The sequence below is a fragment of the Polyergus mexicanus genome, unplaced genomic scaffold (genome assembly GCF_030449975.1).
Source record: "Polyergus mexicanus isolate NDT 795.1 unplaced genomic scaffold, iyPolMexi1.0 SCAF_10, whole genome shotgun sequence".
Lineage (NCBI taxonomy): Eukaryota > Metazoa > Arthropoda > Insecta > Hymenoptera > Formicidae > Polyergus > Polyergus mexicanus.
In genome coordinates this window covers 4166250-4189064 of record NW_027223330.1, presented here as the reverse complement: position 1 = coordinate 4189064, position 22815 = coordinate 4166250, and the positions used below count along the sequence as shown (strand labels likewise).

General features: G+C 28.9%; 1 protein-coding gene and 1 long non-coding RNA gene across 4 annotated transcripts; one reads left to right on the top strand and one right to left on the bottom strand.

Moving 5' to 3' along the window:
- The first annotated feature begins 10015 nt into the window (after positions 1-10015).
- Positions 10016-21050, top strand: LOC138937121 (molybdopterin synthase catalytic subunit-like). Of its 3 annotated transcripts, none has more exons than XM_070303064.1 (8): positions 10016-10502; positions 10688-10834; positions 11901-12204; positions 13245-13434; positions 13878-13960; positions 14461-14708; positions 15317-15370; positions 16936-17985. In XM_070303064.1, the coding sequence occupies exons 1-8, from the start codon at positions 10197-10199 to the stop codon at positions 17005-17007; spliced, it is 1404 nt and encodes a 467-aa protein (XP_070159165.1). In that variant the 5' UTR covers positions 10016-10196; the 3' UTR covers positions 17008-17985. The 3 variants fall into 3 exon arrangements, with proteins under 3 accessions (XP_070159165.1, XP_070159164.1, XP_070159163.1); XM_070303063.1 differs by lacking the exon at positions 16936-17985 and adding an exon at positions 20556-21050 and having other exon boundaries at positions 10390-10479; XM_070303062.1 differs by having other exon boundaries at positions 10390-10479; positions 16936-17983.
- LOC138937122 (uncharacterized) lies at positions 19905-20412 on the bottom strand. The gene is made up of 3 exons (XR_011447462.1): positions 20260-20412; positions 20083-20160; positions 19905-19950 (listed from the first exon to the last, which is right to left on the bottom strand). It is a non-coding gene; the product is annotated as an uncharacterized lncRNA (long non-coding RNA).
- Positions 21051-22815: the final 1765 nt, after the last annotated feature.

Here is a 22815-nt window from a genome sequence, read left to right as displayed (position 1 = left end):
AGAGTATCAAATAAATTTAGATGGAATTGTATGCCAGCAAGAAGAAAATATAAGAAAGGAAGAGCAAAAGGGGGAATAATAACAGCTGTAAATAAAAGTTTGCAAGAAGTAAGCATTAAAGATATGAGTTACCAAGCAGTGGAAATAAAATTGAGATATAATGGAAACAGATGGAGAATAATTACGGTATACAGTCAAAACATAGACGAAATCATGTAAACAATAAAGGAACAAATACAAGAAGAGAAAGAAGAATATCTAGTGGTAGGAGGAGATTTTAATGCAAGAACGGGTAATGAGGGAGGACCAGTGAGAGAAAAAGATGGAAAGATAAGAGAAACGAGAAATTCAATAGATAAGGTGATAAATAGAGATGGAAGGATATTAGAAAACAAAATAGAAGAAAGAGGATGGATGATTTTAAACGGACGTTATAATAATAAAGGAGGATAGACGTATATTGGTGAACAGGGAGCAGCAGTAGTGGACTATATAGTAGCAAATGAAAAGGCTGTAGAAAATATCAAAATGATAGTGGAAGGAGATCGAACGGAATCAGATCATGTGCCATTAGAAGTGGAATTGGAAGAACCGGAAACGAATATAATAAGGCAGGAAAAAACAATTAAAGTTATTGAAAAAAGTGATTGGACAGAAGAGGGAAGAGAAAGTTATCATGAAAGATGTGAAGGATGGAAAACCACACAAATAGAGAATAAGAATATTTAGAAGGAACTGAAGGAGAAAGTAAAAAGTTCAATTATGAAGACAAAAAAGAAGATATTGTTATGGAGACTGGGAAGAAAGGAATAGCATAGTAAAGATTGGAAAAGAGAAAAAAGGTATTTAAGGAAAATGTTAAGAAGGATGAAGAAGCGTAAGATCAGTCGTGATGAATATGTCAAAAAAAGAAAAATTTACAAGATATGGTATGAAGAGGAGAGGAAGAAGCATAAAAAGAAAGAAAAAGAAAAGATAAATAATATCAGCAGAAGCGGAGGCATGGAAGTATATAAACAAATATGGCAAGAAGAGAGAAAGGATCGATGAAGGTATAAAATTGGAAAGTTGGAAAAATTATTTCATGGACTTACTGGAAGGAACGAAAAGAAGAGTTGTATTAGAACTAGAGGAAGAGAAAGAAGAAGAGGAAGAAAAGGAAGAAGAGATCCAGGATATAACAAAGGAAGAGCTGATAAAACAACTGAGAAAATTGAAAATAGCCAAGGCACCAGGAGAAGATGGCATAGAAAATAAGGCGTGGAGATATATGCCAAAGGAAATAAGAAAGGTATTATGGAAGCTATTAAATAATATATGGAGAAATGGAGGATTACCAGAAGACTGGAATAAACGAATAATTAGCCCGATATATAAAAAAGGTGAGAAAAGTGAGGTAAAAAATTATAGAGGAGTAACGCTGATGGATACAAAATTTATGCAGGCATTTTGAACGAGAAATTAATAAGAATAATCGATAAGAAATTACAAGAAACACGATTTGGATTCAGAGCGGGAAGAGGAACAATGGATGCGGTGTATGTATTGAATTACATAATAAATAAAGAATTAAGGAAGAAAGGAGGAAAGATATTTATATTTTTTGCGGATTTAAAGGCGGCGTTCGATAAAATGGATAGGAAGAAGTTAAATGAAAGGCTGGAGAAAATAGGAGTAGAGGATCACCTAAGAAGAAAAATCATGGAAACATATAAAGAGGCGATAAATATAGTGAAAGTAAGAGACAGAAAGACAGAAGCTTTTTGGATAGAAAAGGGGGTGCGACAAGGGTGTCCGATGAGCCCTTCACTATTCAATATAGTATATGTGGCGGATCTGGAGGATGAAATGAAGAAGGAACAGACAGGAGGAGTAACAATAGGAAAAGAAAAATTTTGGACGATGACGTATGCAGATGACATGGCATTGTTGGCGAAGAGCAAAGATGAATTAAAAGGAATGCTGAAACGATTTAAGAAATATTTAGAAAAAGGGAGCTGGTTTTAAGCCCAGAGAAGTCAAAGATAATGGTGTTTGAAAATGGAAGAGGAAGAAAGAAGAAAAGAGAGTGGAAAGAGCAAAGATGTTCGACGTTTTAGTAGGAAGCGTGGCGTTATACGGAGCAGAAATATGGGGGTGAAAGAAGGCTAGGCTGGATAGGGTCAAGAGAAAGTACATCAAATGGATATTAGGGTTGGATAGGAGAACGCCAAATTACATTTTAATAGAAGAGACGAAAATGATAGAACTAAGATTAGAAGTAATGAGAAGAGCTATTAAATATGAAGAAAAGGCGAGAAATTCAGAGAAGAATATAGTTATCGAATGTATAAAAGACTTAGAATAAGAAAGAAAAGGAGGAGAAGAGAGCAAATGGGAAGCGGCAAGAACATTATTAAAAAAAAGAGAAAGAAGAATTAAAAAAGAAGAAAGAAGAAGAAAATCAGGAAATAGTTAAAATGATATTGGAAAAGATTTGAAGGAAAGAGAAAGAAGAAAGACAGAAGAAAATTAATGAATCAAGATACAATAATATGTATAAGGACATAATGACAGAGGATGTGCCAAAATATCTACAGGGGAAGAGAAGAAGAAAGGAGTCTAATAGCGAGATATAGATGTGGAAATGAGATGAAAGGAGACTAATACTGGAGAGAAACAGAAGATAGGATGTGCAGAATTTCCGAAAAGGTGGAAGAGAATATAACACATGTACTAAGGGAGTGCCAGGCGACCAGCAATGGCATGCAAATTGACGAATTTCTCAGTGAAGAGGGGAAAGGACTAGAAATAATGAAAAGGATTGAACAGGAAAGAGAAAGGAAGTAGGAAGAAAAAGGCTAGATAATTAGGCAGACGGAGTATAAAGGTCATAAAAAGCACAAAGATTTCAAACTTAATTCGAATTTAAATTCAGGGCTTTTAAGGTATTAAAGTTGTAAGAGTTTTGAGAGTTTTAAGAAAGTTTTAAGAGTTTTAATGACTTAATGATTTAACGATTTAACAAAGGAATGATTGAATGTTAATATTAGATTTCATGTTTTGGGTTCTAGGTTTTGATATCTTATGTTTCTAATATTTCATGTTTTAGGTTTTATGTTTTATGTTATGGGCTTTAGGATTTATGTTTTCATGTTGTATGTTCTAGGTTCTAGGTTTTAAGTTTTAATTTTAAGCGTAAAAATTGTCAAATGTGAATTTTGGATCTCAGTATTCTAGAATATTTAGAGTTTAAGAGTTTTAAGTTTTAAGGTTTAAAGTTCAAAAAGTTATAAACTGAAGAAATTATAAGATGCAATATTTTATAGTCAAAGTGACAAAGTGTAATATAGGTTTTACAATGTTATAAATGTTTAAATATATTTATTTGTCGAATGAATGTAATGAAGGAAAAATGCCCAGTAAGCAATTTGATAACAAATTGTTGCCAAATTGGCATCAAATTCGCTCAAAACTTGGTAACAAATCCAATGCCATCTGTGTCCGCATTAAGTTTGTGTTTTGGTGACAAAGCTTGTTGACATAACCTGACAGCAAATTGATGGTAAAAACCGAGCAAAGCTTGACATGATTTGACGTCAAATTGATGGCAAAAATCGAGCAAGATCTGCGCAAGACAGTCTGATAGCAGATCGTCAGCAAAAACCGAACAAATTCTGCAGCTTTTGGCCATTCATATAAAAGTATATATTTAAATAGATTTAAAGCCTTAACTCTAAGTAACAAAATGATGATAAGTTTTGGTCATAAAATGACCATTAGATAATTAGACATTATATAAAATCATATATTAATATGTTAAAACATATAGGTAAATTCAAATAACTTAATTTATAAAATTAAAGATCTTTTTGGGCAGAAATTGTTTGAATAAGTGAAAATCGAACAATTATCTGTCCGATTTGCAAAAAATCAATTCAATGAATTTCCTGTATAAGAATTGTGTCAAAAATTGAACTGATAGAAATATATATATTATAATATTATTAGCATTTTGTAGGCTTTATATATACTTATGACAAGAATTTGAATACGGGTATAGATAATGAATAACACGCCGCATAGCGATAAGCGACTGAACTATTTTATAATACTTTGTAATAAGCTGCAGATTTTGTTTGGTTTTTGCTGCCAATTTGCCATCAGATTGCGCACTCTAGATCCTGCTCAGTTTTTGCCGACAATCTGATGTCAGTCATGTCAACAAGCTTTGCTCGGTTTCTGCCGCCAATTTGCTGTGTAGTTATTGTAGCAAGCTTTGCTTGATTCTTGCCGGCAATCTGCCAGCTTAATCAGTAATAACAACTCTTGTACCAAATTTGTAGCCTTTTTACTAACAATAATTTGTAGCAAGCACTTGGCAATATCTGTTAGAACAGACCTGGCTGACTGGGTGTATACCGGAAGCCATCCGAAGCCGCAAGGCAAGGATTAAATATAATAAATAAATAAAGGATTTGTGACCACCTAAGGATTCTGCATCAAATAAGCACTGATTTAATCGATTAGACTAAAAATTAAAAATATTCGGCTAACTTTACACCAATATTTTAATTATTTAATTAAAAAAAAACCGATTAACCATCAAACGTTTTAATTAGACTACCAATCACCACCAAACGACGACCAAACAATTAGATAATTTTAATTATTAAAAAGTTAAAGTGATCCGGCTAACTTTACGGAGCTGAAAAGGACATACTCTGTTTCGCGGTCTTCTCTTGCTCGCACATGATGAAAGAGAGCACTATGCTTTGTGCGAGCGAGAAAGAACGCAAGGGGCACAAAACAGAGTATGTCCTTTTTTACGTGCATTTTTTCTCTACTCCTTAAATAAAAACAAACGCTCGGACTAGATCAGGCCTACGGCCGGTTTGCACTTTTCGGCCGATCTTGGCTGGAGCCATCCCCACTCCTTTTGTTTAATAGTATCTAGGCACAGATTAATAGACAAATAGCCAAAGGCCCGGGTTAAGGCGGGACCGGCATTTCTCACTGGTTTCGGCGCCATACCGTGGTTAACGGCCAATGCAGTAACTACGTTCTCAATCTTTACTTAGCAAATTTGCAGCAAAGTATTTAATAATTATATTTATTTAAAATATTTATTTAAAATACTTTATTTAAAATAAAATATTTTTAGGTATATCCGCATGTGCAATGAAATAAATTTCCTAAAATAAATTTTTCTTAATCTTAATTGAATATAATGTAGAAAATATCTGCAATAAATTACTTTTACTTTTCTTTTTATTCTTGAAACAAAAGTATTTAAGCATTTAAGCAATCATGCATTTTAATCAAATTATGCTTTTAATTTATAGCTTTTTATTATTAATTTATTTTTACTTATTATTAATTTAATTATTTTTTTAATTTATAAATTCGGTTGGATGCCCTATAGTGCGCACCTATGCACATTAAAGACTATTATGTATACAAATTTACACAAGCATAATTGTTCAAGATTGAAACGCTGAATTTAATCGATAAATTTAAACTGTAAATTCAACTGACAAATCTGAACGGTAAGAGCCGCAATCAAAACCCGAGCGAGAATATACATCGTCGCGATCAGCCGATTGGCGCGTGATCGCGTGATCATAACAAAGAAAAAATGTGACAAACAGCTAGTTCTCGAAGGTTCGACGTAGAAAAACCTTGTTATTCCCATCGGCAGAGCGCGAGCTTCCGCGGTCGATGGATTTAGTCGGCCTGTTTCGAGCCGGTCGACGTTCATCGAGCTCGATCAACTTTCTTTCTCTATTCTCGCTCGTATCGGAGTTACAGTGGTTTACTCGTCTCAAAATCGTACCAAATTGTCTCGCATCCGATCGCGCACATATTCTCACGGCGGTCAATTCGGGAAAACCTCACGCTGTATTATTTTCTCTTTTCGTGCTAAGACATTGTGAAAGTTAATTGTTTGGAGTCCGAGAGTCGACGCTCGTTATTCGCACCGCGAATGTCCTCTGCCTTGCGCTAACTTCCATCCGGCGTTCGCGGTCAAGATTTCCGTTATCGCAAGAGTTTCTAGCAAGAAGCTCTTAATCAAGATTTCCGAACCACGAAAAAGGGGCAGTAATTAACAGGACAATTTGAAGATTCCGTCTGAATCGCGGAATACGTGCCGTCGCTCGCTCCTATTATTCTAAATAAAATGAATAGTTAAAACAATCTGCACTCGAGTCTTTTCTGAATTCTCCTTGTCCTCCAGCGGATCTACAGATTCGCGTTACACACCGCTTCTCGCTTATCTCTGAGCGTCTCTTACAGTTTCGGGCGATCTCGTCCAGGTCGACTCCCGAATTGAAACAATAAGATAATTAATATAATACTACAATAAGTTTTTAGAAAATAAACATATAACAATAGATGCGCTCCGCTTAATGCTATTTTCGCTTCAAAGATCAAGATTCTTTGCACTCCATCAAACGTTTCGGAGTGCACCTATCAAATATATAAAAACTTTTATAAAATTTTTATATTTTTTATTTTATCTTTTTGAGCGTAATTTTACTGATCTAATTAATAAGATTTTTGCGATTAAAATAACACCAAATATTCTGATACAGATTTTTGCGATTAAAATAATACAATATTCGGATGAATTTTAATTAGATGCAAATAAAAAAATTTTTTTATTTATCTAAGTAAAATTATCCGAATTACCATATATCATATTTGATGTCATTTTAACCATAAAAATGTCATGAGTCCGTTATAAATATTTTCAAAAAGATAAAAGAAGAAATAAAAGTCTTAGTTTTTATTTCATAAAATATTTAAATTCATATAAATCATTAAAAACTTTTATATTTTACATTTTATCCGTTTAAAAATAATTTTAATGGGTTCATAAGATTTTTGCGATTAAAATAACATCAAACACGACATAAATCGGATTCTTGAAAATATCAAAACTATTTTATGAATAAATAAATTTAATTATTTTTGTGAAAAATAAAGAAATGGTTAAGTTTTAAAAATCTTAAATAATTTTTTAAAATAAAATTTAATTAATAATTTTTAAAGTACACCGTGTTATAAGTAATAAAATAAAAAATATGTAATATGTGCAAAATATTTAGAAAGATTTATTTCACATTTAAAACTCATGATCTTTTTTATGTTTAAAAAATGTAATTTTAATATTCATTATTTAATGATTTAATATATGTAACATTTTATATCTCTCTCACACACGCATGAGCGAATGCATGCGTATCTGTGTGATAAAATCTTATATGTATATATGAAATTATTATATATTAAAAATATATTTTTTAATATAAATGTCTTTTTATTTAAAAGAACATGAGTTTTAAATGTAAAATAAATTTTTTAAAAATAAAAAATAATTATTTGTATAACGCATTTATATACATCTAAAAAACATTTTTTAAATATTGAACTTTTGGTCTTTTTCAATAAATAAAAAGTGATTTAACTCACTATTTTAATGTTTTTAAAAATGTTTTCCAAACTTTTTCAAAAACATTTTTAAAAGTATTTGTTTACTTTTTAGTGTTATTGGAACGCATGTCGTTTTTTCGGTCGACTGTAGATTGTAGAATGTATAAACAAATAATGAAAATTTACTTTATTAAGTAGTTTCCGGCATTACTTCAGAAGACAGGATATTATGGTGCAGGTCACATTTAAAAAAAAGAAGATTTACAAAGTTGTATATTAGAAGAAACTCTCATACATCCCGAAAAATACTAGAATTTCTTATCTTGTCAAAGATAACGTCGAAAATATTGTAAAAAAGTAAAAAAAGTTAGTAAAAAAATTGTGCAGGAAATGTTAAATCACTTAGATTTAGATGATCAAAATTACACTCCAATGAAAGTCGATATTCATATATATCGATTTTCAAGTATAGACATTACAAAGGCCACCAAGAACAATAAATAAAAAAGTATAAAATTTGTAATGAGTCAAAAGCCACTATAATTATAATTTTACACAACTTTTTTATTATACAGAGTGGCCCCGAACGTTCCAGCCAGACTTTGAGATCTTATAGGAAATTTAATTCTGAACAAAAAAATTTATATAAACATGAGTCGAAAAATGCTTTCTTAAGAAGGTATCGCTCAAAACCTCTGAAATCGTGATTATTTTATACATTTTTCCAAATATCATGGAAAATGTGCGTCTTTTAACAAAAAGTACCGAAACAAAATGCTTTCTTAAGAAGTTATCGCTCAAAACCTCTAAAATCGTGATTATTTTATACATTTTTCCAAATATCGTGGAAAATGTGCGTCTTTTAACAAAAAGTTGTTTCTCTCGATGCCGAAAGTATATTGAAACTAAGGGGGAACATTTTCAGAACAATTAGTTTTTTCACGTTTTTATTCATTTTCTACTATTACGTGTTATTTTAGTTTAAAAAAATTTATTTTATTTTCATAAAAGAAAAAGATTTTTATTTTTCATTTTTATCGTTTTTTCAAGAAATTTATTAAGTTTCATTTTCTTTTTATTTCATTTTCTTTTCACCTTTCGCTCTTCCCTTGCATCAGAAGTTTTTGAGTGATAACTTCTTAAGGAAACATTTTTCGATCCATGTTTATACGAAATTTTTCGTTCAGAATTAAATTTCCTATAAAATCTCAAAGTCTGGCTGGAACGTTCGGCCTAACCCTGTATATACAGAGCGCCAGTATCAGCAGTTTTTTGAGGAAACAACGTATTTTCGTGAAAAATATTTCATGCAAAATTTGTAGAACTCTAAGTGGCGCATTAATAATATTAGTATGATCTTGAATAGCACCATCAAGGTCATATAAAAATCACATTGAATTTTTTAAATGGGGCCCCCTATTTTTCATTACATATTCTTGTAGCTTATCTCGATAGCTGTCCAAAACACTATAATAAAGTATTTTTTCATTAAGTACTTTTTGAGTTATTTTATATTTTAATCTGACATATTTTGATATAAAAAATAAAATATTTTGTAAAATATTCAGTTTTCGATAATTTTACCGTAATACTTTTATGTACAGAATAATGAGACAAATTAATTAGTGCAAAAAAAAACAATTAATTGTTAAAAAAAATACATTGTAAATAATTTTCTTAAAAACAATTATTTTTTATATTAATTGATTTGTCTCATTATTTTGTACATAAAAGTATTACGGTAAGATTATCGAAAACTAAATATTTCACGAGATATTTAATTTTTTATATCAAAATATGTCAGATTAAAATATAAAATAACTCAAAAAGTACTTAATGAAAAAATACTTCATTATAGTGTTTTGGAAAGCTCTCGAGATAAGCTACAAGAATATGTAATGAAAAATAGGAGGTTCCACTTAAAAAATTCAATGTGATTTTTATATGACCTTGACGGTGCTATTTGGGGTCATACTAATATTATTATATAATGTACCACTTAGAGCTCTACAACTTTGGTTCGAAACATTTTTCTCAGAAAAGTTTCATTTTCGAGATATTTGATCGTTTCCAGACTTTTCTAACACCCTGTATATGTGTGTGTATAATTTCTTTTATATATGTAAATATATCACTTAAAAATAATAAAAACAATAATATTTTTATTGTTTAATAATATATTTATCTCTCTTTTACAAATTTTTAATTTCTCATCGGCCGCTTGTCGACAACAAGCTTGTAGCGAACGAGATGGGCATTGAAAGTGAGCAAGACGAATATATGAATGCGAGTAAGACACTATAGGAATGAGACATTGTTATTGTCTCGCTCACTCTTATTATTATCTCAGGAGCGAGCGAAATAATAAGAGGCAAGCCTCTCTTACATTTCATTTGTCTTATGATAAATTAGCCTGGACTCGCACCAGGAGCAAAGTCTGTTGATTAAATTAAAGGAATTTAGCCGGGACTTGAAACAGAAACAAAGTCTTTTGGTAAAGTCAACAAAGTTTAGCCCAGACTCAAACCAGGGGCAAAATGGGTCGGTAAGGGGCAAAGTGTGTTGCATGGAAATGCCGGTCTCGCCTTCATTCGGGCCTTTAGCTATGTCTAGTAATCTGTGGTTCAGTGCGGTTGACAGTTGCGGATTGACCAATCAGCCGGCAAGCTACTTTGCTCCGATTGGTCAATTCGCAACTATCAACCGTAACTCCAACCGCAATCGAACCCGCATACCCGCAACCGAACTCGCAACCCGTAGTGTAATACGGCCTTTACATCATGGATGGCAGTATTTGCAATACTGATGTAACTACGAAAATACAGATTACGGTGTTATTTTTTGCAAAAGCACGTGAACTAACTGGAAATAAGGAATGTCAAATTTATATACCGAGAAAATTATCTTCTGCTGATCTACTTGACAAAATCATCTGTACTTTTCAATTGGAAGCTATTCGTAACCAATTAATATTAGCTGTGAACGAGGAATTTGTTGTTCCAAATAGCATCCTTGTGTTATCAGAAAGAGACAAAATTGCAGTTATTCCACCACTTAGTGGAGGTTCGTATACAAATACGATTAATGTCAAGTTTGACCTACTTCATTTAAATTTTGATAAAAATACGCTTAATCGATGTCTTTGTTTTTATCCAAAAAGAATATATTGATTAAGTGTATTTTTATCAAAATTTAAGTAGAACAGATTAAACTAAATATTTCCTATGATAATAAATAATGAAAGAATTTATGCTAGATTGTACTTTTTTAGGATAACATGGAAACGTCAAAAAATTTTGTTAAGTTACAGCAGGAAGAATTAAATATTGCAGAAATCATAGATTTAGTGACATTTTCTAACTGTGGAGCAATATCTAATTTTATTGGGATCACTCGAGATAATTTTGAAAATAGAAAGGTAAAGTATATACTACACAAAAATTAATTTAAATTTAATTAAAATTTTAAATATTTGTTTATATTGAACTATTTATAGACATATAAATTTTAATATGTTTATAATATAGAAATGATATATAAATGCCTGATCTGTTTAAAATAAAAATTTATGTATCTTATTACTCTTAATTACTATTAAGAGTAATGACGTACTATTAATCTTTTTTCTATTTCAGTCTGATGGAAATTTTATTCAATTTTATTCTGTTAGGATTTGACAGACTAATATTATTTTATCAGAAAGAAAACAATGTAAAGAAATATTAAACTTACAAACTATTTCTCTCTTTCATCTATCTAAAAAGAAATTATTTTGATTTGCAATATTATTAGTCTATTTAATCTAAACTAAAATATATGTAATTATATAAAAAGGAATTTAAAATAAATAAGTGCATAAAGAATAATATAAATACACGTAGAAAAGAAAAATAACATAAATTTCCTGTTTTGCAAAGTATTATGAATAAGCCATTACTTTTGTAAGCACTAGTATTCAGTATTGAGTTTTATTCAATAATAGCAATTATTATATGTATTAAATTGCTTTGCCCAATTATGATTTCTGTTAAGGGAAATATTTAGATAAACACTGCAACAAAAAATATTGGAACATTTTCCTAGGAAATATTATTAAAACTCTCTTATCTTTCTCAATATGTTGAGTATATATGTTTTAATGGTACTATATACATTTATAAAATTGTTAAAAGATAATAATATATATATATATATATAGATGCTATATACTGTGCTATGGTATTCCTTTTTAAAGTTTAAACACAAGGTATATGTAAGACAAAATTACAGCACTTTACATTATTTTAGTAAAGAAAAAAGATATATATATATAATTGGTTTCCAGAATTCTCATCAGACTTAGAGACTCATTAACATGATTAATAATATCTTAATGATATTAACATGATTAATAATAATCTTATTAGATAAATATTTAATGTTTAACAAGTGAATAATGCTCTTCTTTTATTAATATTTGTGAACTCAATTAAATAATTTTTTAGGTAATTAAGCTGGAATATGAAGCTTATGAATCAATGGCTTTAAAGGAGATGATCAATATTTGTACTAAAATTCGTGCACAATGGAATATAGAAGGTATCGCTATATATCATCGTATTGGAGAAGTACCGATATCTAAAGCAAGCATTGTAATAGCGGTTTCCTCTTCCCATAGAGAGGAATCATTAAAAGCAGTAGAATATGCTATCAATGCATTAAAAGCGTCAGTGCCTATTTGGAAAAAAGAAATATATGAAATAGGAGAAACACAATGGAAAGAAAACAAAGAGTGTACATGGATAAATAGTAAATAATTTTTTGTTATTAAATTTGAACTTTTCCAAATATATGTCTTCCAAAATGCATGCATATAATTATATAAAAAATTATATTTTTTTAATCACAGAGTTATAATATTATATTATATTATAATAGAAAAAGACTCAAGTGAGATTTGCTATTTATAATGTTTATAATACTATATATAATTGCATAGATATTTATGCTTGCTAACTTGTACTTTAACTCTAACTCTTGTTTACTCTTATATATTTTTCATCTTTTACATTTTTCTCTAAAAATAAACCAATCTTAATTTTATTTATCGGTCGTTTTTGGATAAATATAATATATCTTAAATTATAAAAAAATATTCTTTTTGTCCTTTATTTAAAACTTTTAAAACTTATTCTTTTTATAGATATCATAAAGGAATTTTATATTTTTATCAATTTAGCAAATTATTTTTCTAAAAAAAGATTTGACCGGTTTTTGAAACATTAAATTTTTTTAATATCTATTGCATATGAATTTGTTTATAATAGTTTATTTATTAAGAATTGTTTACATCTTGATGTCTTTATTAAGTGAATATAAACTTTAACTAAAAATATAATAAGTCTTATTATTTTATGATCTTGAAGTTTTTAGTATAATAACTCACTAACATCATATTGAAATATAATGTCAGAAGTGAAAAATCATAAAAACTTTTTCTTGCAAAATATATCAAAATAACTTTTTCTTCTATGCTATCACATTTGATAATATAAATTTAAAAAATATACTGAAGTCTTTAATATGACGATTAATAAATAATTATAATCTTAATCATTATAAATTACTATAAGTTTAATTTTTGCTGAAAATTTATATGATTTTGCTTTTGATAAAAATTCAATATTACTGCAGTGATGTCAGGAGTCTTAAAAGTGATGCCTTTACAATATGTTACATAATACTAGATGAAATATGTTACATGTGAAACTGTGCAACATATGCAACATATTTTTATTTGTGTTAATTAACAATAGTATATTATAGAAAACATTATATATGATTTATAGCTTTGAAGAGTGAAGATGTTAAAACAGCTCGAAATATAAATGAAGAAGTATCAGATAAAATTGTTATTGATCCAAATTTCGTACAAATTCGAGCAGACTCAGAGGAATTGAATCGTAGAATAAAATCATTCATTGAACGAAAACGTCAGCAAGTAAATACTGTAAATGTGCAAGAATTTTGTTGCCACAGGTTCGTTCATTATTATTGTCGAAATGCGAGAATCGCATGTATAACTATTAAATAATTTATTTGCATTTCATAATTATAGTACACAGTATGTAGAATAAAAGTAGTATACTTCAACTTCTAAGATGTATATCTCTCAAACTAAATAATGTAAAAAGATTCATATAACTATTATTTCGAAAACACCTTGATGTTGGCTATAAAAGCATATGTAATAAAAGATATCAATAATCTTGAGATGATCTTAACATTTCAAACTAATCAAAGATCAATCTATAAGGCCGTTATTTTTGCTCTTTCAAAATGATCTCAGTTTTGTATTATATTATTTAGCTGGATTGTGTCATTGGTTAAAATATATTTGTGTTAATTTTGTTATAACTAAATAGTTAAATATAATTGTTATAATTAGTTAATTTTTTAAATGATAAACAATATATTCACAGCGAAAGAAATGATAATGAAAATTCTTGTGCAAGAGTAGATGCCATTCTTATTCGACGCAAAGATTCCAAAAGTCATATGAGAGGTAATATAAAATTAATCTGTAATTGTTTGATTTTGATATTGCATTTATTTGGTATATATTTTATATAATCTATCTTTATTTTTTTTATTTTGTTACTATTTTTACTGTTACTTTTTATTAGTTTCTACAGATGTATTGCTTTGTTTAATGCTAATCCATTAGTTTCTATAGGTATATTTTTGTATTTAATGCTAATATATTTTAATTTTTTTTATAAATCTAGATTATATCAAATTAGATTATTTCAGTACTTCTTGTTATTATTATGGTTATATAATAATTAATATATAATTATAATTATATATAATTTGTATATAATTGAAATTTTTCTAATTATGTGCAATAATTCTCTAGTTGCCAAATTTAAATTTTGACATTTCAAAAATACAAATACTTATACCCGTTTCTTTTCTCTCTCTTGTTCTCTGCATGTCAAAGACAAAAGCATGCACGAATGCTTGAAGAATAATTCTGCAATATATTTGTAATTATTTTCTCAGTTCACAGAGTATTAAACACATGGGGACCCCAAACAATTGATCAATCACTTTTACACAAAGCAATTATGAATAATACAAATTATAATAATACTAATGGCTTTCCTGTATTGGATGATAGAATTTCTACAGTAGAATGTATAATAGGAATTAATAAACCTGTGCCCAAAGATATTTACGAAAGATTGAAGAATATCGAAGATAGAATATTATATTTAGAAAGCATATCACCAGAATACAAGAAATTTTGGGTATAGCAATTTTATCTTGTATGTTTTGATTTACAGTTATATATGCTCTAAAAGCAATCTTTTATATATATATTTTTTTTAATATATATATTAATATATACAGGGTGTCCGGTAAAGATTGTGCAAACGCTCGTGAGCGGGTAGAGTACAATAAACTAATCAGAAAAGTTCTGTAACATTTTTTTCTATAACGCTTAAGAAATGAGTTATTATTGAATAAAGTTTGCCAATCAGCGCCGACCTTTAGTCGTGTGCTTGATAGTGTGCGTGAACGCTCCGTCGCTACGGAGGCGCACACTATCAAGCAGATGGCTCACCGATTTGTGTCCGGCTAAAAGTCGGTGCTGATTGACCAGACTTTATTCAATAATAACTCCTTTATTAAGCATTATAGAAAAAAATGTTACAGGACTTTTCTGTTCAGTTTACTGTGCTCTATCCGCTCACGAGCGTTGGCACAATCTTTACCGGACACCCTGTATATTAATATATACAAGAAAAGATTGACTAAACTGAAAGAATACTCTCTTTATCACAAAAGACAATTATTTAATTGCAGAAATTGTAATTGTAGATTATAACGTAATATTATTTTAAATTTGTTATAGGTAAGAGAAAATATCACTAACTTAAAAAGTATCTCAACATGTATCCAGAAAAGAGTAAGTATTGTTAAATATTTTATATATATGTATATTATATTTAAATTATATAATTGTACGCACTAAATTATTCTCATCATTTTTACTTTAAATCTTTAATTGTATATATACATTATATTGGTTTCATATACAGGGTGACCCATTTTAACTTAGGCAGCCAAATAACTCGAAAAATAAGCACACTACGAAAAAATGTTTAGAATCAAAATTTTGTCATTTCGAGGGGGACGTACAATGACGTTAAAATGAGCCCCCCCACCCCTTCCCCTGGGCGGTGAGGGGGGGCAAGTTTGAAATCTTAAATGGGAACCCCTATTTTTTATTGCATATTCGGAATCTTTGGCTAAAAACACATACAATTTGTCTGAAACATTTTTCTCGATTCATGATAGATGGCGCTGTAATCGATGAAATTCAATTTCTTCGATTTCTCTTACTGAGAACCCATGCTTACGATTCTGCAATAAATTAAAAAATCTGGATTCTGATCTAACATCTCAAGAGCCCATCTACAAAATTGTACTCTGAGTACGTAGTCGGCCTCACTTAATTCCTGTACCAGAGTAATATGATACGGATGGTAATTGACTGATCGTAACAATCTATGTGCCGTAGTTTGAGGGATTCCCAGTTCTCGTTCTATTTGACGGGTACTAATATGGGGATTTTGATGAACCATAGCCAAAACTTCGAGCAATCTAGGGTCATTATTATTATGAAGTCTATTCCTTCGCCTTTCGCGATGAAGTGGATTATTACGAGATCTCCTTTCAATGTTTATAATTTGTTGATCAGTAGGATGGCGGCGATTTGGGAATCGCTCCGCATAAGTACGGGCAGTAAGTCTGTAATTTCTACCACATTCGCCAAAGGTTATAAGAATATCGACTACTTCTGTAGGCGTATAATTTGCCATTTTACCAGAATTTTATCAGAGTACAAATGTTAAAAAAATACATAAACACTTGTGACTTTGGCACTAAATGGACAAAATTTTGGAGGGATACTTAGAGGAACTCCATCAGATGGAAAGTCCAAAATGTCTCGGTACTTTGCACCATTCAAGTTGCCTAAAGGGCAGGTTACGCTAAAAGCAGTTTCTTGAGAAGTAATTAATGAGTAATAAAAAATAATGAGAAGTTTGTTTTAAGACTAATTTCGAGTATTAACAATGAAAACGTGGTATTTTTATTGTTAATTTATTGCAGAATCGTAAGCATGGGTTCTCAGTAAGAGAAATCGAAGAAATTGAATTTCGTCGATTACAGCGCCATCTATCATGAATCGAGAAAAATGTTTCAGACAAATTGTATGTGTTTTTAGCCAAAGATTCCGAATATGCAATAAAAAATAGGGGTTCCCATTTAAGATTTCAAACTTGCCCCCCCTCACCGCCCAGGGGAAGGGGTGGGGGGGCTCATTTTAACGTCATTGTACGTCCCCCTCGAAATGACAAAATTTTGATTCTAAACATTTTTTCGTAGTGTGCTTATTTTTCGAGTTATTTGGCTGCCTAAGTTAAAATGGGTCACCCTGTATAATGACATTGACAAATTATATTTCAGACATATTCTATGGCAGAACTTGATTTTAAATTATATGAAGTAAAAAATAAATATGCTAAGAAGATAAAATAAAAATTATTATAGTTATATAAATACATAATTTTACATACTAGCACAATACAACGCGCGCCATTTATTCTTTTTCATCAAACATTTTTAACGATATATACACAAAATATCTGTCAAAATATGCAATGACAGCCGCTCACGAAGTAAGCGCAATGACAGAACCAATCAGCATCGCGGAAAAGCGACAACAATAAACTTCAAGACTTTCGAGTATCGATTTTGTCTTTTTTTAGAAAGGGACTAGTACGCAGTGCGCGCTTCGCGCGCGCCTTTTATTCTTTTTCATTTAAACATTTTTAATGATATATACACAAAATCATATACGTCACAAAATAAACCAATATAACTGTCTAATATTATAAATATTATTACCTAATATCATTCTTCTTCCATCTTTTCCTCCGGTCTCTCTTTCTCTCTCTCTTTTCCACCTCCCTCTCACACTCTCCCTCAACAGCTCTCTGCCTCTCCTCACTTCCTCTCCCGCAACTCTCCTCTTTCACTCTCTCTCTCTCTCGCTTTCTTCGTCTTTTTTTTAACTTTTAATAAAATGTTTAAAAGATTATTAATTATTAAAATATTCAATCATTTAAAAAATTTAATATATAATTTAATAATATTTAATAATATTTAACATTATATTTAATATTCAACGATATCTATTTACTTATATTATTACCTGATATTAGATTCTTTCTCCTTTCTTGAGATTTTTTCTCCTTTTTTTTGCCTTGGCTCTTTCTTTTTTTCTTTCTCTCTCTGTTTTATAATTAAATAAAATAGATAATAATAATAATTTTTAATAATATTTTTTAATATTATTTAACAATGTATATATATATATAATAATACTAAACATTATTATTACTTGATATTATATTTATTCTTCACCTTTTTTCCTTTTGTCTCTGTCCCTCTTTCTTGCTTATATTTTTCCTCTTTTTATTTTAACTCTCTCTCTCTCTCTCTCTCTCTCTCTCTCTCTCTCTCTCTCTCTCTCTCTCTCTCTCTCTCTTACTTATTCTTCTTTTTTAATTTTAACTCTCTTTCTCTCTCTCTTTCTCTACTGCTTACTATTCCTCTTCTTTAATTTTAAATATACTATCCTTTTTTTACATTCGCTCTTTCATTCTCTTTCCCTCTCTCTCTTTAAATTAAATAAAATAGATAATATCCATTATAGATTTTTTCCAAGAAAAGATCTATAATGGATCGAAATTATATATGTTACATAACAAATATCATTTCATTGCGCATCAATTATAATTTATTTATTTATTTTTGTTTATGTATCTATTTACATATATATTAATTTATTTATCCATTTATTTATTTATTTTTGTGTCTATTATCTGAATTAGATCTGAAATGGATCGAAATTATATATTTATTTTAAATAACGAATATTAATTCATTACGCTTCAATTATAATTTATATATTTATTTATGTATTTAAGTATTTATTTATTTATTTATTTATTTTATTTATTTATTTATTTATTTACCTATTTATTTATTTACCTATTTATTTATCTATCTATCTATTTATTTATTTATTTATCTATTTATTTCCCTTTGAAGACATTTGTTGATTATCTTTAAAGGATATATATTTTAGTACCTTGTCTTATATATTGTACTATTTCGTCTATACGGTCTTATTATTACATCGCGTCAATATATTTGTACCAAGTATCTCTTTTACTACATACAAGCATCTTTATAATTATATTTTGATTTATCTATAATAAATCTCTTTTCTGTAAGGTAATAATCTAAAATAAATTTGGTCAACTAAAAAGTATTGTAATTTTATAATACGATTTATATTGAAAAGAAATGTATATACTTACATTAAATCTTGTATAATTTTTGTCCGCATCACTCGGTGTTTAACATCTAAACACCAATTTAAATTTAAGAATCCTTGAACTTTTTCACTCTTCCCCCTCCCTCCTCCTCTCTATCTCTCTCTCTTGTTTATTCTTCCTCTTCTTTAATTTTAAATAAACTATCCTTTTTTGCCTTCGCTCTTTCTCTCTCTCTCTCTCTCTCTCTCTCTCTCTCTCTCTCTCTCTCTCTCGTTTATTCTTCCTCTTCTTTAATTTAAAAAAAAAACAACTATTTTTTTGCATTCGCTCTTTCTCTCTCTCTCTCTCTCTCTCTCTCTCTCTCTTAAAATTAAATAAATTAGATAATATTAATAATTTTTAATAATATTTCTTAATAATATTAAACAATATACTTAATAATACTGATTCATATTATTACTTGATATTATATTTTTTCTCCTTCTTTTTTTCCTTCTATCTCTTTCTCTCACTCTTCCTCTTTTTTGCTTGTACTTCCTCTTCTTTCATTTTAACTCTCTTTCTCTCTCTCTCTTTTGCTTATTCTTCCTCCTCTTCAATTTAAAATAAACTATCCTTTTTTTGCCTTTACTTCTTCTTTCTCTCTTTCTCTTAAAATTAAATAAATTAGATCATCTTAATAATTTTTAATAATGTTTCTTAATAATATTAAACAATATATTTAATAATTCTGAACAATATTGTTACCTGATATTATATTTATTCTCCTTTTTTTCTGTCTCTTTCTCTCTCCTTCCCTCTCTTTTGCTTGTACTTCCTCTCCTTTAATTTTCTCTCTCTCTCTCTTTCTTCGTCTTTTTTTTTAACTTTAAATAAAATATTTAAAAGATTATTAACTATTAAAATATTCAATCATTTAAAAAATTTAATATATAATTTAATAATATTTAATACTAAATTTTTAAATTTAATAATATTAAGTAATATTTAATAATATTTAATAATATTTAACATTATATTTAATATTCAACGATATATATTTACTATTATTACCTGATATTATAGATTCTTTCTCCTTTCTTGAGATTTTTTCTCCTTTTTTTTGCCTTGGCTCTTTCTTTTTTTCTTTCTCTCTCTGTTTTATAATTAAATAAAATAGATAATAATAATAATTTTTAATAATATTTTTTAATGTTATTTAACAATGTATATATATATTTAATAATACTAAACATTATTATTACTTGATATTATATTTATTCTTCACCTTTTTTCCTTTTGTCTCTGTCCTTCTTACTTGCTTATATTTTTCCTCTTTTTATTTTCTCTCTCTCTCTCTCTCTCTCTGTTAAAAGTAAATTAATTAGATGACATTAATAGTTTTTAATAATATTTCTTAATAATATTTAACAATATATTTAATAATACTCAACATTATTATTACCTGATATTATATTTATTCTCCACCTTTTTTCCTTTTGTCTCTATCTCTCTTCCTTGCTTATACATTTTCTTCTTTTAATATATTCACAAATAAATATCACAATAAATATCAATATATTATGACATTTAATACTAATCACTCATGAAATGTCACCAAACTGTCGAACTAACGCAATAACATTCGTTCAACCGCATTTGATTCACATCATCGATCATCAATCAGACATGTATTTTTAAATATTCTTTAAATATATTTATGCTATGAATATTTACTAACCCCACTCACAATGTACAAAGTGTCACCGAACTGTCACCGAATTGTCACACCGAACTGTCAACCACTGAACTGAACTCGATAAAACGTTCACACCTCTCATCGACGCATCATCGACCACCAATCAAACACGCGGAAAAGCGACAACAATACGTGCGATACATTTCGACTCCAAACACGGACTTGGGGCGTTTCATAGATTTTTTTATTATAGATTAGATTACCACGCGCGCTTCGCGCGCACCATCTATATTATTTTTTATTTGTTATTATCTTAGTGCATATAATTTTTATACAATTGTAAAATGGAGAATTTATATATTGTAGTCTGTTAATTACAACATTAACATAAGCAAATGTTCTTATCAGGGTTGGGAACGTTCTCTATAAAAGTAACGCGTTACCGTTACCGTTACTTTTTGTAAAAAGTAACTCGTTACCATTACTCGTTATTGATTTTAAAAAGTAACGCTTACCGTTACCGTTACTTGGAAAGTAACGATTCGTTACTTTATCGTTAGGTTTTTGTTTTTCGTAATGCTAAAATAAGCTATTAGATTATAAAATTATTTAATAATCAATATTAAATGTAATAATCTACGTTACAATTAAAAACTCTAAATTAGTCTCTAAAATAGCAAGCGTTTCTTGTATATTAAACTTATTTAATGATTTTAATTTTTTATGTTAATACCTTTACTTTTTAATACACTTATCTTTATAGGAATTTAAATTGTAATTTACAAATTTCAATTTTGTCGAAAATTTTTATCAAACATTGTTTTTAAATATTGATATGACAAATATTGATATTATTAAGAGTGTATTCCAATATTCACTGCCAATATTGTAAAATCTATAATTTACGTTACTATACATTTTCAGTACTGGCAGTGACTATCAGAATGCACAGCCTATGATAGAAGGCTAGAAAATATTTTTCAAAAAATACATTATCTATTGAATAGATGTAAGATAATAAAGAATCATAACGATAAAAGTAACGGCTAATCCCATACAGCACCGAAAGATTGCAAAAACGTTGCATAGATCTTACATTGAAACATTGTAATATTGCATAGAAGTTGCGAAATGTTTCTGCAATGTTATTGCAAGCCTGCGGCAACGTTGAAATGTCCGCCCTCAGAAATATTTCAATGTAAAACTACAGTAATGTTACGGTGCAATGTATTTGTGATATTTAAATACGTTGCTACAAATATGCAAAACGCTTCAAATTTATTGATAAGAGAAATATTAGTGTATTCCAATATTCACTATCAGTGTTGTAAAATCTATAATTTGCGTTACTATAGATTTTCAGTACTGGCAGTGACTATCAGAATGCAGCCTACGATAGAGGGCTACAAAATATTTTTCAAAAAATACATCTATTGAATAGATATAAGATAACAAAGAACCAAAAAATAACGATGAAAGGAACGGCTAATTCGTTACCGTTACTGTAAAAATGTAACGACGTTATCGTTACCGTTACAAACACAATTTAATTACGATTAAAAGTCACAATGTGATGAGGAAATCTTGATGACTTAAAAATGCAGATCGTGTAAAAGAAGAACATGAAATAAAATATATTACAAACAATATCCTTTAAACTTTGAAATCTCTCGAATTATCTAGTTAATGGATAAAACAATATTTGAGGAGATTACAGTTAAATTAATTGCATTTTTAATTTACGATAATAGTTCTGTATGTTTTGTAGAAAAATAAAATTTGAGAGAAATATATTAAATATACGCTCTGTAAAGTTAGAGAATACTACAGACTACACAAAGACATAGTTGGTCTAGAATATTACGTAAATCGCTTTTCTGCTAAACTGGAGACATCCTCGAAAACGTATTGTCCGCGCATGCATAAAAATGAGTCAACAATTATATTATACCTCTATGCTGAGCATTTTTGCGTTGAGAGATAAGTAGAAAGTTTGATCAACATCAGATGCCGACAGATCGGCGAATCTCACTCACATCAAATGTTCTTATTTTACGCAATCTGTAATACAAATCAACTGTAAATAGATACACCCACATACATTTTCTCTCTCTCTCTCTCTTTTTCAACATTTATATCATGATATCAGTACGACGATAGTGTGCTTTCTTCGTTATTTGCTATTTATACTTTCAATAATATAATTTCGATTTAGAAAGCTCAATTATACAATATAAAATTTCTTTTTGCTGTCGTAATGTCATGTAATCGTGATAGTCGATCCGTTATCGGTATCTTAGATTTGTAAATATCGAGAAATAA

Bases quoted from the DNA above. Each gene is read 5' to 3' on its own strand.
- LOC138937121 (XM_070303064.1), top strand. From the start codon at position 10,197: ATGGATGGCAGTATTTGCAATACTGATGTAACTACGAAAATACAGATT. The intron at 14,709-15,316 runs GTATAGCAATTT...AATTTGTTATAG, and splicing joins CAGAATACAAGAAATTTTGG to GTAAGAGAAAATATCACTAA. The intron at 15,371-16,935 runs GTAAGTATTGTT...ATTATATTTCAG, and splicing joins CAACATGTATCCAGAAAAGA to ACATATTCTATGGCAGAACT.